Genomic DNA, 16,349 nt, shown 5'->3' with positions numbered 1-16,349 from the left:
TTCCAGGTTCCTATGCAATATTACTCTTTCCAGCATCAGACTTTACTTCCATCACCAGTCACATCCACCACTGGGCATTGTTTTTGCTTTGCCTGTGTCTCTTCATTCTTTCTGGAGTTATTTCTCCACACTTCTCCAGTAGCATGTTGAGCACCTACTGACCTGGGGAGTTCACCTTTCAGCGTCCTATCTTTTTGCATTTTCACACTGTTCCTGGTTTCTCAAGGCAAGAATATTGAATTGGTTTGCCATTCCCTTCTCCAGTGAACCACGTTTTGTCAGAACTCTCCACCATGACCCTGTTTTTAATACTGAAATATCTCGAATATCTATGAGAAGGACTAATATATATCTTCCTTGTGAATTGAATTTCTAGTATTCTTTTTAAAATAAAGCCCTTGGATTTAAAAATAAAAAAAAAATCATGTTTTGTTATTCTTGTTTCGATCCTTCAGACACAGATCATAGACTAATGGCCTACCAGAATCCATCTTTTTCTCCTTCTTTTAAGTGGCAAGTTCCTCCATGTTTACATGGGTTGCTGATGCACGCATGAATTGGAACATCACAATCCTGCCCCTGGAGAAGAAATGGTCAAGTTAAGTTGCGTGCAAATAAAATAGTTCTCAGCACATAAAGAAATCACAACTGAATAATAAATACCCATCAGGGGGAACTACTTTTTCAGATCTTGGTTCCCACAACAGCTTCTACTTACCTTGAAACCATATGGACAGGTGCAGCGATAAAAGTCAACTGGGTCATTGTTACAGGTGCCATCATTTTTACATGGATTTGATAAGCAGGGATTACATTTAGCTAGAATATTGACATCCACAGGACCTAAAAAGTGATTGAAAAATATGAGAAGAGGATGCTTTCAGTTTCCAGTTCACTGAAAACTATTTCAGTGCCTTAATGTACCAGTAAATTTTGTATAAGATTATACAATAATAATTTTGTATAAAATTATTATAAAGTAATAATTTATCTTTCATGATAAAAATTATGGAAGTCAGCACCATCATATCATCTTTAAGAACAAAACAGGAGGCCGCCTCATTGAGAGACAATGGTAAGAATCTCAGATGTCGAGGGGGACTCTAGGTTGTGCACTTCGGTGGTTAGGATCTGACATTTGCAATACCAATGTCAAAGGGTCAATCCCCTCATTAGCTGAACAGCTTATGTGGATGCTTTCATGGCCAGTGCTTGCAACTCCGCTACTCGTCAGCTGCACAAAAAGGTACACCATGGATCCCAAAGCAGCATGCATGTGTGCCCATGTGTGTGCTGGGGGATGGGGGCAAGTTTAATGAATAAGTAGAAATTCACTAGTGTAATTAAAAATGCAACAGTATGTACCTGTCCTGCTAATAGTAGTTCAGGACTGTTATTTTCCTGCAGGAGATACAAAACAGTGCCACTTTTAAAATAAACCAAAAATGAAACCTCCATTATATTCTTGCTCATGTCCCTTTAGTTTTGTTAGCATATAGGCACGTGACAGGTAAGATTTCTGTATCTTTCTTCACTGCAAAGAAAAAACCACTGAAGAGGTCACTACTTGCAATCTCTCCTCTTGGGGTACAAATTAAAAAGCTCTCATAATCCATGAAAGTTCTAGATTAAATGGAGGTTGAATTGAAGTTACTTTCCGTTGGTTGCACATGTAAGTGGCTAACAATGTAGATAGCGTACTGCCCTCAATAAAATTGCATTCTGTTGACGATCATTTTCACACCATTTGTGAAAGCTCACTAGACTGCCTTTTGGAAACTGTCTGATGAGGACACTCTGGTGGAGTGTCATTTTTATATTTAAAATACAAATATTGTGTAACATAAACTATACTTTTGCTTTTACCATCAATCTCTGTAGTTCTTTATCCTCATTGGAACAAACAGTCATAATTCTAAGTGATGTTTCAGCACATAATTTCTAGCAAAGTTATCTGAGCCCTCTCCACTCCCTTCCTATCACTGCTGTAACCTTCCAAGGTACCTCCCCCCAAAAAGCCGTATGACTTCTGCTGGTATAAACTTTCTTTAGTCACATTTTTCTACAGAGGTTTTATACTGGTAAGCTGTTGGTCTCCTTACAGAAACTCATATGAAAGAAAATGTGAATTAACATCACGGCCATTAAAACTATTCATATCTAAACCTTAACCTAAAAAATACACATTCATATTGTGGTTTTGGAGTACAATTCCAAAAGGTAGTGTTCTACATTCTTCAGGTTTTCTATTAACAAACACCTGAAATTTATTTAGACACAGTTTCCTGTTTTTTTTTTTTTTTTTAACCTGTTTGGGAATAACTGACAGTCCTGGGAGGACTGTGCTAATGGAATGGGGTGGTGCTTGAGCCGGGTGATACCTCATTAGGGGAGGCCTTGCCAGTGTCCCCTCTTCTTTTTCTTGGTACCAGAATAACTAACACAGTTTTTGTATCAAATTACAGTCATACTGAGTGAAGTTAAGTCAGATAAAGACAAATATATGATATCACTAATATGTGGGATCTAAAAAAATGGTACAAATAAACTTATTCACAAAACAGAAATAGTCACAGATGTATTAAACAATCCTATGGTTACCAGAGGGAATGGAGGGAGAGGGATAAATTGGGAGATTGGGATAGACATACACAGTATTAGATATAAAACAGATGACTATTAAGGACCTAGTGTATAGCACAGAGAACTATACTCAATACTCTACATGATCTCTATGTGGAAAGAATATAAAAAGAGTGTGTATATGTATATGTGTACCTGATTCGCTTTGCTGTACACCTGAGACTAACACAACATTGTAAATCAACTATATTCCAATAGACATTATTTTAAAATTACAGTTGAGAAATTCCTGGAATTAATACCAAACTGAGCATAACAGAAACTTAATTTCTCACACTCCAAATGTATTTATCAAATGAATTTAGCTACTCAGCACATTGAAGAAGTGAACGGTGGAAGTTAGAGCAGTAAGTTAATGTCACACACCACAGTAAATGACTGTGTGTTTGCTAAAATGATCACACTTAGAATCATCACTAGGAAAGGAAATATATAAATGGTAATGGATCCCTGAGCTGAGCTAGAAGAAAGAAGAATCTTGGAACAAAGGCGTAGGATGAAGCAGCTAAGAATATACATCAGCAAAACCTCAAGTCAGCAAATGCAAGGACTGTAAACATTCATCTGGCCACTTCCCAAGACCTTAAGGAAAACTGTCTTTAGTCTATGTCTGTGCTTTCAACCTTGAAAGGCTGTGGTCTGAATGGAGGGATTCGGGGTTGGCAGCTTCTAAGTTTATTCTGTGGAATGTGACATTTTTCAAAAATTATGTTTGATTATTTAGATGAGAAGCCAGAGATTGTTTAAGGAAAAAAAAACTGGGTATGTTTTTAAGAAGTGTTTTAGTAGAGTATGCAGATGATAAAACTGCCAGGCTGAAGGAAAAAAAAAAAGATCCTGCATGCTGCAACTAAGATCTGGCATGGTCAAACATTTAAAAAATAAAAGAGAAAAAAAAAATTCCAGGCTGAAGTAGTCTCTGCCCTGATTTTAGCACAGTCAAGATTTATTTAATAAATATCTACAGGGCGATATCAGATTAATCAGCACTATCTAATTTCTCCACTTTTTTCCAGGACCAGGTTTGGCTTTTAATATAGCAAATCTGCTCAACTATTTTCAGTATCTGCAATTTCTTGTGGGTGTGGGAAAGGAGATGTGTTGCTTTCTGACAAATTTGGCCTAGCTACAAGAATCAGCACAGCAAGCTTCCCCACGTGCACAGGCTTTCCTTGATGATTTCCTTAACCACAAATGGTTTTGGTTTTGGTGGCATCAGAATTAGGAACATATTCTTCAGCTTGGTAAAGTTGATTACTATGGCAACCATTCTATTTGCTTCTTTTTTCAAATCTCTCTTTTAAAATCAGCTCTTCAAAGATAATTTCTTATTTACAGCACTTGAGTTGGAGAGAAAGCTAATTAAAAAGATGTTTGTGAATTATAGCATTTCCAAATAGCAGCATCCTCTTATATGTTCAAATGTCTTAAAATGATATGATTTCTCTTCCTATTTTATTTAAATTACAATTCCACCTAACTAAATGTTCTTCTTATAATGTGATTTTTACATCCACCTAGTTTATCGAAGTCCACTTATTTTTATATTCTAACCTCTTGGAACTATATCCCTTGGACATACAAGTCAAACAGTGGAAGTATTGCCTCGTATGTAAAGTCAGATGCATTTCAAAGAGAACTCAAGAAAAAAGTAGAGGATACTTAACACCGGGAATACCTAACAAGCAGTTCAGTAATAGAGACATCTATGGATCAACTACTGAATACAGCTGTAAGAGAATATGGAAAATGGGAAGGCATGTTTTGTAATATGTGTTTTAAGTTTCTGCAAGGCAGGAGTTCACTAGGTGAATGGAAATATGAATCAGAAGTTCATAAGAAAAGTCATGGCTAGATACTTGAAGCTATGGGACTGAAATTAATCATCAGAGCTGAGGAGAGAAGTCCACTGTGTCAATAGTAAAGAGTGGGTAAGAAAAAGAAGTCAGCAAAGGAATGAAGAGACAACAGGAATGTACAAGCAGCAGCAGTGGCCACCAATGTGCACGATGAAAAGAGGGCAAATCAAGAAGCTAAAAAGAAGCTACTAAAATGGGCAAGAGGGAGCCCATTGGTATCCCTATAGTTTCAAGGAAGGGGTAGTTCAGTTCAGTCAGTCGTGTCCAACTCTTTGAGACATCATGAATTGCAATACGCCAGGCCTCCCTGTCCATCAGCAACTCCCAGAGTTCACTCAAACTCAAGTCCATCGAGTCAGTGATGCCATCCAGCCATCTCATTCTCTGTTGTCCCCTTCTCCTCCTGCCCCCAATCCCTCCCAGCATCAGAGTCTTTTCCAATGAGTCAACTCTTCGCATGAGTTGGCCAAAGTACTGGAGTTTCAGCTTTAGCATCATTCCTTCCAAAGAACACCCAGGACTGATCTCCTTTAGAATGGACTGGTTGGATCTCCTTGCAGTCCAAGGGACTCTCAAGAGTCTTCTCCAACACCACAGTTCAAAAGCATCAATTCTTCGGCGCTCAGCTTTCTTCACAGTCCAACTCTCACATCCATACATGACTACTGGAAAAACCATAGCTTTGACTGGACAGACCTTTGTCGGCAAAGTAATGTCTCTGCTTTTGAATAAGCTATCTAGGTTGGTCACAACTTTCCTTCCAAGGGGTAGAGATGGTCCCTAAATGACAGGGGGTTAAAATCCTACAAAGGTGCATTATATAAATGGTTAAACAAAAACACAAAGATGGGTATTACACCTCTGGGATCCCTGGGCTTGGACATTTGCTACAATCACATATGAACTTAGGCCAGAAAATTAAGTTCTTAAATCACACTCAAGTGAAAAAGGGAAATAATTATTTTATGGAGTTACTGTATCAGAGATAATATGGATGTACAACATTTAAGAACAGAATACAAATAATTGGTTCTCATCTCCTATTAAAATAAATGTCTGTTAAAATTTCCCCAGTGTTCGAAGTTTTTAAAAAAAGTATAATAAAAAATAGCCTTTGTTTTTTAAAGACAGTGCTTTTGGCAAATAACGATGTACAAACCTGAATATTTTTTTTTAGCCAGTGAGAAAATCATAGCCCCCTACAGCTATGGTTATTTCAAATTTATAACTATGTGGTAGTGATACTAAATTTGAAGAGAATTTGATACGGTTTTAAATTCTACTTCAAAACTGATGTATTAAAATTTTCATTACTTCTAGTTGGGTTAAATTATTTAATCCCCTTCATACTTTAAATAACTAAGGTCAATATTAATTAACAGTTTTGAGACACAAAATAAGACTTTGAGCTTGTTAAGAATATCCCCTCTCACACACCCTCCAACAAAGGATATTGATTCACTGGGGAAAAAAAAACCTGACAACATTACAATTTTATTACTGAGAGATGTGAAAGTTTTTCCTAGAAATTCCAGAACCTAGAGGATTCTTAACTTGTAAAATTAGCAGAAGACAGCAAGCACGTGGTGGTGGAATGTTGGTCATTCTGGGATACGAAACGGTCCCAGGTTTCCTGACCCTTAACTGATCTTCACAGATAAGTAATGAGATATGTTGAGCATCAGTTCCTCGCCTCTTGATCTGGGTTCCTGGCTACCAGACACCTGCCCATAGGAGCTGCTTCCCCTGATTTATGTTCCATTCTTGTTCTACCTGACACACTATACCAGTCTCCTGTTCCCCTGATGGACTGAGTGGTACTGGTTGTTGCTGTTCAGTTGCCCGGTTGTGTCTGACTCTTTGCGACCCTATGGACTGCAGCACATCAGGCTTGCCTGGCCCTCACCATGTCCCAGAGTTTGTCCGAGTTCATGTTCATTGCATCCGTGATGCCGTCCAGCCATCTCATCCTCTGGCATTCTCTTCTCCTTCTACCCTCAAGCTTTCCCAGCATCAGGGACTTTTCCAGTGAGTTGTTTGTGCTCATCAGATGACCAAAACACTGGAGCTTCAGCTTCAGCATCAGTTCTTCCAGTGAATATTCAGGGTTGATTTCTCTTAAGATTGACTTGTTTGATCTCCTTGCTGTCCAAGGGACTTTTAGGAGTCTTCTTCAGTACCACAGTTCAAAGGTATCAATTCTTTGGTGTTCTGCCTTCTTTATGGTCCAGCTCTCACAATCGTACATGACCACTGGGAAGACCACAGCCTTGACTATATGGACCTTTGTTGGCAGAGGAATGTCTCTGCTTTTCGACACACTGTGTAGGCTTGTCATAGCTTTCCTGCCATCAGAAGAAGCAATCGTCTTCTGATTTCATGGCTGCAGTCATTGTCCACAGTGATCATGGAGCCCAAGAGGAGGGCTCCACAGAAGAGGAAATCTGTGGTATTGGTTACATTTCCACAACTGTTTGGTTTGGATATACATTATTAACATTGTATATATGTTTCTACCACCAAACTTCCATATTGTTTTGTAATTATCCCTTAAAATGTATCTATTGGTAGAATATAAGCTCCATGAAGGCTAGAGATTTTCTGTCCTATTTATTATTGTACTCTTAATATCTTGGGACCACTCCTGTTGTATAATAGGAACTCACACAGTACTTGTTGAATGAAAGAAGCAGTACACCACTTGTTTACATTAGACTGTTCATTCTGTTTGGTGGCTTCCCAGGTGGCGCTGGTCGTAAAGAATCCGCCTGCACTGCAGGAGACAGAAGAGAAGCAGGTTTGATCCCTGGGTTGGGAACATTCCCTGGAGGAGGAAATGGCAACCCACTTTAGTATTCTTACCTGGACAATTCCATGGACAGAGCAGCCTGGTGAGCTACAGTCCATGGGGTCGCAAAGAGTTGGACACTACTGAAGCGATTTATCATCACATGGTTCACTCTTAGCACATTTAAGTGTTTAATAAATGTCAAATTAAAAATGAACAATTTAGTTGTCTATATAGCTAAAGCTTCCTGAACCAAGAACAATAAAGGGACTATTAGAAATTAACAGTATTCTACATTCCATGCTGGTGTTTTCAATGAAAACCTGGAAAGGGCAAAATCTCCATTTTCTGCTTGAGCACTCTAATTTCATCTGATATTTAAAAGATGAAAACAGGACACCTAGGTTATAACAACAAATCATGATCATCTGCTTCCCACTCAAGAATGTCCTAATCTGGGTATTAATTAAATATACTCTGATAATATATTTCATGCAATTCATTTTTTCTGTTGTGCACTAAAACTATAAATATTATACCACAAAGAAAATACTCTGCAAATGTAAGATAAAAATGGTATTGCGAGAATTGATTTCTCACAATAATAATACAGTGTTTTCTAGCAGAGAAAACATTTAAATTCTATTTAAATATAGCTATGTAAACATGTTTGCAAATAAAGAATATTCATCTTCCTGCTGAAATTTGAAATTACATATTTACAAACTTTAATATTAGGAATATGTACTTCCATGACTTTCATGAATAAATAAAACATATTAAACTGGCATAACTATGGCAAAAGTTAAAATAAAATATAAAAAACCAAAATTATAAAATATTTAAAGCAGCATTATTTTATTACTTTCAAGCTCATAAAGCATGTAAGCTCAAAAACATAGTACTCAGTAGATTTACCAGAGTTAATTATTTTAATGAATGGATTAGAATACTGTGCCCCTTACCAATCCAATTAGTAAAGTAAATATTTCTAGCAAAGCACGTGAGACTGGTTCACAATATTTTGACAAATACTGGACAATGTTGGCAAAGAACATTATGAGTTTCAATGTTTGCTATCTTTCTAAAATTATGTTATAGAAGAACCCAGTAAATCTAAAAGCTTGTTAAATGCAGTTACACTATATTTATTGAGTTTTGAATGTTTATGCTACTTGCATAGACATAATACTTATGCAGTTTAAGGTATACCCTGAAATGTGTGTGATGTGTTACTTTGATAACTCAGTGACTAGTAAACTAAACTGCCACAGTTCCAACATTTTCCTATATCACAGCTGGGCTCCTGCAGTTCCTCCAACCTGTCCTTACACTTGCCTGCTGTTCAAGCAACTGGCCTACACATTCCTGCAAGAAACCTTTCATAGCTACTCCGAAAGGACATCTTCCTCTGAGCCCCGTAGCAACAGCACTACTGAACATGGCAGCCATTAGCTACATACAACTACATTTAAATTTAAATACAATTAAAAATTCACTTCCTCAGTTGCCTTAGCTACATTTCAACAACCACATGTGGCTAGTGCCTACTATATTTGGATAGCACAGGTACAGAACATTTCTATCACTGAAGAAAGGTCTATCAGGCTCTACTGATTCAGACCAATGTTCCCTTAGTATAGCTTATTTCCATTCATGCTATACTAAGAACAAACAATACTATTAATGGAAAAAAAGTCAAACCAGTTAGGTATAAAGAGACATTTATTTTATGCATGTATGTTCATTTGTGGCTCAGACGGCAAATCGTCCGTTTGCAATGCAGGAGACCTGGGTTTGATCCCTGGTTTGGGAAGATCCCCTGGAGAAAGAAATGGCAGCCCACTCCAGTATTCTTGCCTGGAAAATCCCATGGACGGCAGAGCCTGGTAGGCTACCGTCTATGGGGTCGCAAAGAGTCGGACACGACTGAGTGACTTCACTTTCACTTTCATGTTCATTTGTATTCATCAGATTTCTGGGAACATTTAATAGATTAATACGGACTATGATGCTCTAAGAATGAATGTAAGTATGTAGCTTTTCTCAAATTTACATTATCGTGAAATTATTTTTTCAAGAAATATCTCTATGGAATCCTAAACTTAGAATTATAGATAAACACCAGCATTTTTCAAAGTGGAGTATGAGCATCCCTGGGTACAGAGAAGTGTAAAAATAGTCTGCAGTTGCTCAACTTGCCCATATAGCCCTTCTAGAATTACTCTGCCCAATAATATGCCTACAAGCAAGCTTTATGGCAGTTTCTCATTCCCTATCTCCACTCTGACCTTACAAAAAAATGGTATACTTCTCAGTCCACCAGAAATTTATCATGTGGCACACTGCTCCAAGGGAATGTCAGAGATTATAAAATTATAATTTAAAACACTGGTTATTTGCAAAGGCTCTTACAGTCAATGCACATAATCCCAGAGAGGCATTTCCAAGAAAATTTACAGTTTGAATATAAGTGTTAACATATTGATAAATAACTATGCTGCTCCAACCAATGCTCAATAAGTATTACTGGCAACACTTACTTCTAAGAAAAAATTAGAAACTCATAGATCTTTACTGGTAGCAAATTTTAAAAATGCAAAATATATACATATTTTTTGTAGCAAAGAATGATACAATTCTCTGAGGTATTTGAAATATAAATTCAAGGAGAAAAATAAAGTTCAAGAAAAAAGAACAATGCAAAATATTGAGGATCTTCTTTTTATTTCTTTCAAAATTAGCTGTGATATTGAGATTTACTTGATTAGAAAAAGTGGAAAGATACACAAAACAACTTTAACACTGGTTATCTTTTGGCATTGTCCTTAATTGTTACATTTAGTTCTTCAGTCTCTTATTGTTCACATTTTCCTTTTGTTTAGGTTTTCTATATTGGACATAGATTAGTTTTGTAATAAGAGAAGAAAATATGTTACTAAGACACTGTATAGAACTCACAAGTACATAAAACAAAGGAAAAATAAAAGGATCCAAACAAGTGAGAACAGCACCATCAACATAGGAAGAGTGCAGCACAAGAGGTGAGGCAGAAGGTCTGGCCTGAACATGGGGAAGGGCTCGTGCCTCCTTACCTGGCATCAGGAAGCCACAGGGCCCTGGAAGCCCTAGGAGCAGGGCACACGTTTAGACAAAGCAAAAGCAAAATATTTTACTTGTTAGAGGCCATGAGAGGAATTTCCAGAAATTGTGTACTCTTCATTTCTCCTTATATTTTAAAGAAAACGTAGTCATTTCCAATGCATTGTTTCTGCAATTTATTTGAAAAGCCTAGTTCTTTACTAGGGCTCCTCAAGTAACTGCTCTGTCTTCTCCAAGCACAGGAGGAAACAGTAATTATTTATTGGAGTTTTTCAGCTGTCCCTCTGAAACCTAGCAGCCCATGGTTTTCTGTTTCTTTTTTAAAATTAATACGATCAAGTTTTATTTACAGAAGAAGGACAATGGTTAAAAACCATACCTTGACATGTAAATTTTTTGGAGGGAGTTGTGAGAAGTAGTTTATCTGCCATTTCTCCAGGACCAGCACAGCGAGCAATTCCCGGCTCTTTGTATTCCGACTTTACCCAGTCGGATAACCACTGCATGTTACAATCACAGTAAAGAGGGTTGGCTCCAATTGCTCTGGAAAACATCACCACAAAAGCACACAAAGGTACACGCACACACACACAAATATGGAAGTATTGTTATTTCCTAAGGGAATGTAACTCGGTGATGCTTACTACAAGTCCCTATAGATTTGCTGATAAAAATGAAAATTGGAGGCATTAGGGATTAGGGATTCCCCATTTTTCTCACTTATGTGCAGTGTGATTTAGTGAGTTGTCACCCGTGTTAACACTTAGCCGGCTTTATAAGGTCTCCTGTATTTGCAGACAGCTTTATACTGGGTACAAGCGTGCCCTAAGTGTAGATAACACTTTCTTCATTCACCAATGATTTACTTAGAATCCAATCACTATGCCAGGTTCTGAGGACTCCGCTATGAGTAATACATTATTTTTAACCTCCAAAACTCCTTCTGCAAAGGAGAGTAACATAAACTCATACCTACAAATAATTTTCACTATAAGTGGTATAGTAGAAGAATTTATAACTCAACAAAGGGTAACTTTTCTGGGAGCCTGGTGGTTTAGGAAGTCTGATCTTTTAGATATTTGGATTTAAGCAGATGGAGAAGGTTGGAAAGGATGGTTTAGAGTCAAAGACCAGTACAAGACAAGACAATAAGGATGGATGTAAAATAATAAAGGTGCATAAAGCTAGCTCCCCAAAGCTGATTTTGAACTCCCTCTGTCTCTTTTAAGTTTTTCATATTAGAAAATGAAAAACTGGTGCCTATTTATATAAGCAGATATAGTGATAGGAAAAATAATCAAGATAATAGCATTTACTGCATCATTATGATATACTAGAACTGTGCTAAGCCATTTCTATTACTTATCTCATTTTATTCTAAATAGAAGAGGTATGAGATCAATACTGTTAATAACCAGTTTACAGACTGAAAAACTGAGGCCAGAGACATTAACCAATGGGTTCACAAGCTTCCCAAGCCTGGGTACAAACAGTATATGCATGAAGAAGCATTTAAAAACTGATTGATTCTGATTTATAATTAACTTCAAGTTAGTAATATTTCTAGGTATATGGTTTATGCAAAATTATTCTTATATGATGAGACTTTCAATTATGCTTACAAAACCACAATACTTTATATTGTAGCTGTTTTAATGCCCAACTTTGGCCAAGAATTGGAATGAAGTAAATGTTATGCTTACATGTATTTCAGATTCAAACCTTTCTTCTAAATTAAAAATGAGGAAAATGATGTTCTTGAGCTATTGGATCTCATCTCTACTGACATTTCCTAACTCCTTACTGTGCCAACAGACACAGTAAGAAAAGTGAATGGAGCAGCGCTCTCTATGACCCAGGGAGTAAAAGACAATTGTATAAAATGAAATACATGACAAAATAAGAGACATGACAAATCGCTCTCACTGCTGGAGAGAAATGTCACATAGCTCAAGCAGCACCTTCCCAGGCAGACTTTTCTAGTTCAGCACCCTAATACTAGCAGAATGGCCATTTCTTTAGTCAGCACTCAGCCACAGCACCATAGTCCTGCACCCCTGAGCCAGGGATCTCATTCACATGGACTCTCAGGCAAGTGGCTTCCGTGGAATTTGTAGAGGAGTGGCCCTGACGTCCACTTTGAGGTAGGTGCTAGGCTGACACGTGAAAAAAATGGAGGTCTTGCCTCCAGGGACCTGGTAGTTTAATGTAAGGGATATTGAAAGTGAGCACCAGTCAGATGGACAAAAACCTCCATTGATAACAGAGCCTCTGTAAGGGAAATGCAGGTGTAGCATGGTTGACTACTGGCTCCTATTCTCTGCCCATTCCCTTCTCTCAATTATCTGAACTTCTTATCTTCTTGGAGTTTGGTAGGTTTTGGAGAGGAGGACAAACAGAAGAAAAAATATAGCAACTTCTTCTGGAGAACCAGGAACCAACTGACAATGATGTTTAAACTGTCACCAGGTGACACCAAACTGAGCCTGACAAAGCTCTGGGTTCCAGGGCTGGTCTCTGAACTTCCTTACAGGTTTGCTACAGTCTTAACAGTACAACTAACAGTAATGAAATAGAGGAATTTGATTCAAGTGAGATTTTTATGGATCTCATTAATAAACTGCTTTATTGTACTCCCAAGGAATATGGAGGTATAAACAACCTGTCATAAGAAAGAATGCAAAGGAAAAACATTTCACCCAGTGTGAGGATTTGGCCGTTTCCTTCTATCACATAGTAATATCTAAACATTCTCTCATTTATTTGTACATGGTACCATAGTCAATGCTAGGCTTCCCCAGTGGCTCAGTGGTAAAGAATCCACCTGCAGTGCAGGAGACGCAGGCAGGAGAGATGAGGTTCATTCCCTGGGTACAGAGGACCCCCTGGAGAAATGAAATGGCAACCCATTTCAGTAGTCTTGTCTGGGAAATCTCAATCCAAAGGGTTGCAAAAGAGTCAGACACAACTGAGCAATTAAACAACAATGATAGTCAATGCTGAGTAATATTTGCTCAATAAATGAATCCAGTTTGAGCAAATCAGGGTGGGCTTCTTGGAGAAGGTGACAATTGGGATGTGACTTGGATAAACAAGGTTTGGGCAGACTGAATTGAAGGCGATATAATATTCAGAATCAGAGAATATTAAGAGAAAAGGAATAGACTAGGATGCTGGGGGAGTTCCCTGGTGGCTCAGATGGTAAAGAATCTGCCTGCAATATGGGAGGCCTGGGTTGGATCCCAGTGCTGGGAAAATGCCCTGGAGAAGGGAACGGCTACCCACTCCAATATTCTTGCCTGGAGAATTCCATGGACAGAGGACCCTGGCAGGCCCTCTCCATGGGGTCGCAAAGAGTCGGAAACAACTGAGAGACTTTCATTCATTCATTTACTCATTCAGGAAGCTGGGGAGCCACATTTGTAATAGGAGATATTTTTATAAGCAAAGAGAACTCAACTAACAAGGAGTTAGGAGCAGAAGGATAAATTAAGGCTATCTTGTAAAGAGCACTGAATTTAGATTTAAAATCTTTAGATCTTCTTTAAAGATGGAACCAATCACATTTTATGATATGACAATAAAAAAATGGCAGGGGACCATTTGTTCCAAACTCACTTGCCAGGGAGAGTTTGACCCTAAACCAATATTCATGAAATAGATACTCACAGGTGTGATAATGCAGCAAGATCATTGAAAGCACCTTCAGGCACAACAGAAATGTCGTTTCCATGTAAAGAACTAAAAACAAGGAAAAGAAAAATTAAATTTCCTATTATTTCAGGGAGTTCAGAAAAATCCCCAATATATGAGTTTTCAGTAACAGTTATTTAAAATCAGTGTAGAAAATGGTATATTAAACAGATAGTCTTCACATAACTGGATATCTATTTGGGGAAGCAAAAAGTTAGCTCCTACTTCATATCATATGCATAATAAATTTTATATAGAAGAGTTAAATGCAAAAATAAAACTGAAAATGTACTAAAGTAAAATATAGATGAATTCCTTTTTATAAAAATGGGATATGTAAGGCTTTTTAAAGTTCTATGTTATAAAACTCAGAAATCATAATGAAAAAGAGTGATATATTTTTGACGATGTAAAATATAACCATAATATAAAACAACAAGTCCCACTGCATAGCACAGGGAACTATTTTCAATCTTGTAATAAACTATAATGGAAAAGAATCTGACAAATAATATATACATACATGTATATATATGTTTGTGTGTGTGTACCAAATCACCTTGCAGCAATAAGAAACCAATACAACACATCAACTATATTTCAATTAAAAAAAGATTACATATAGAAAACAGAATGGGAAGTATCTGCAACATACATAAGCTATAAATATGTTAATTCCTTTGTAAAAAAGACCTGTAAACTTAGAGTCAAGTGCATAAAGGCAGGTATGTTAATAAGGAAAAGACAAAGTAACCATAGGAAATGAGAATTAATATGATCAAGCTAATAGAATAAGAAATGCAAACACTCAATAAACAAAATATACTCAAATGCTCTAGTAACTGGAATTGCAAATTAAAAGAAGAATGGAAAATAATGTTCCATCTGTCATATGACAAAAATGAAGGGATTTATAATATTTAATATTTTCAAGAGTGCTTTGAAATGGATAGTATATTAAAATAATACATTTAAAATTGTTTGGTGGACAACAAGATGACTACTTTTGGTATTCTTCTAATATGCTTGACAGTAAGATGGATGTGTAGGATGTTCATTCCAGCACTGTATAAAATAATGAAAATTTGGAATCAACCCAATGACAGTAAAGATGAGGATACTTAAACAAGCTATGGTTCGTCCATTCTATGAGTCTGTAGCAGTTAAAGAGCTGAGGAGTATTATGTTTGATGGAATGGCAAATCTAAAATCTAAAGCATATTGCTAAATAAAGTCAATGACAGACTTAACAAAAATCTGTTTATCATTTTTAAATTATATTGCTGTGGGCATAAATATATCAACATATTAAAAAAACATAAAAAATAACCAGAAGATAACATTAAACTGTTTAACTGTCAATTCTGGGGAGAGAATTGGGATACAAGACCATATTTTACTTCATGTACTGTAAGATAAATTTTGTATAATAAAAATATTTTGTGTTGTATTATGTAACTTTTAAAGAAATTAAAAATTTCTATTTTTTTTCAAAATTAGATCCATATAAAATTGTATCTTAAACTCATATATTATCAAATAAATGACCAAAGCAACAACATATTACAAAAGAAAAAATTATGTTGTCCAAGTAAAATCTGTTGAGAAATGATACAGTAAGATATAATTTTCCATTTCCAAATCTGTAGTAAATTCTAATGCATATAATCAAAAAATCCCCAAAATAAAGCAGTTAAATTACTAAAAATCAACATAAAACCCAGATTCTCAAGAAATAAAGTATTTTGTTAAACATAAGATGCTTACAGTAACCGAAGAGACTTCAGTCCATCGAAGGTTCGAGGAGGAATACATCTCAAACGGTTGTAACTAAGAATTCTGAAAGCACACACAAGCCGATTTGTTTTACTCAGATATCCCCAAATGGCCAAATATCATTTTTAAAACAAAGCAACTGAAAAGGGTTATTTGAGCATCTTAAAAAAACTGAGGGAATTTAGAAAGATGATAACAATAACCCTGTGTACGAGACAGCAAAAGTGACGCTGATGTATGGAACAGTCTTATGGACTCTGTGGGAGAGGGAGAGGGTGGGAAGATTTGGGAGAATGGCATTGAAACATGTAAAATATCATGTATGAAATGAGATGCCAGTCCAGGTTCAATACACGATACTGGATGCTTGGGGCTGGTGCACTGGGAGGACCTGGAGGGATGGTATGGGGAGGGAGGAGGGAGGAGGGTTCAGGAGGGGGAGCACATGTATACCTGTGATGGATTCATTTTGATGTTTGGCAAAACTA

The 16,349-nt window shown here is 36.8% G+C and overlaps 1 protein-coding gene across 8 annotated transcripts in view; it reads right to left on the bottom strand.

Annotated features, from left to right (window-relative positions):
- SLIT2 (slit guidance ligand 2) overlaps positions 1 to 16,349 on the bottom strand; it is a 404,903-nt gene that overhangs the window by 58,338 nt on the left and 330,216 nt on the right. For all 8 annotated transcript variants that reach the window (XM_027544143.1, XM_027544147.1, XM_027544146.1 and 5 more), the window contains 5 exons: positions 15,853 to 15,924; positions 14,062 to 14,133; positions 10,772 to 10,935; positions 719 to 843; positions 482 to 579 (listed from right to left, as the gene is read on the bottom strand). In XM_027544143.1, the coding sequence (XP_027399944.1) occupies positions 482 to 579; positions 719 to 843; positions 10,772 to 10,935; positions 14,062 to 14,133; positions 15,853 to 15,924 (531 nt within the window). The remainder of the gene's footprint in view (positions 1 to 481; positions 580 to 718; positions 844 to 10,771; positions 10,936 to 14,061; positions 14,134 to 15,852; positions 15,925 to 16,349) is intronic.

The sequence above is a fragment of the Bos indicus x Bos taurus genome, chromosome 6 (assembly GCF_003369695.1).
Source record: "Bos indicus x Bos taurus breed Angus x Brahman F1 hybrid chromosome 6, Bos_hybrid_MaternalHap_v2.0, whole genome shotgun sequence".
NCBI lineage: Eukaryota > Metazoa > Chordata > Mammalia > Artiodactyla > Bovidae > Bos > Bos indicus x Bos taurus.
This window is presented reverse-complemented; position numbering and strand designations above follow the sequence as displayed.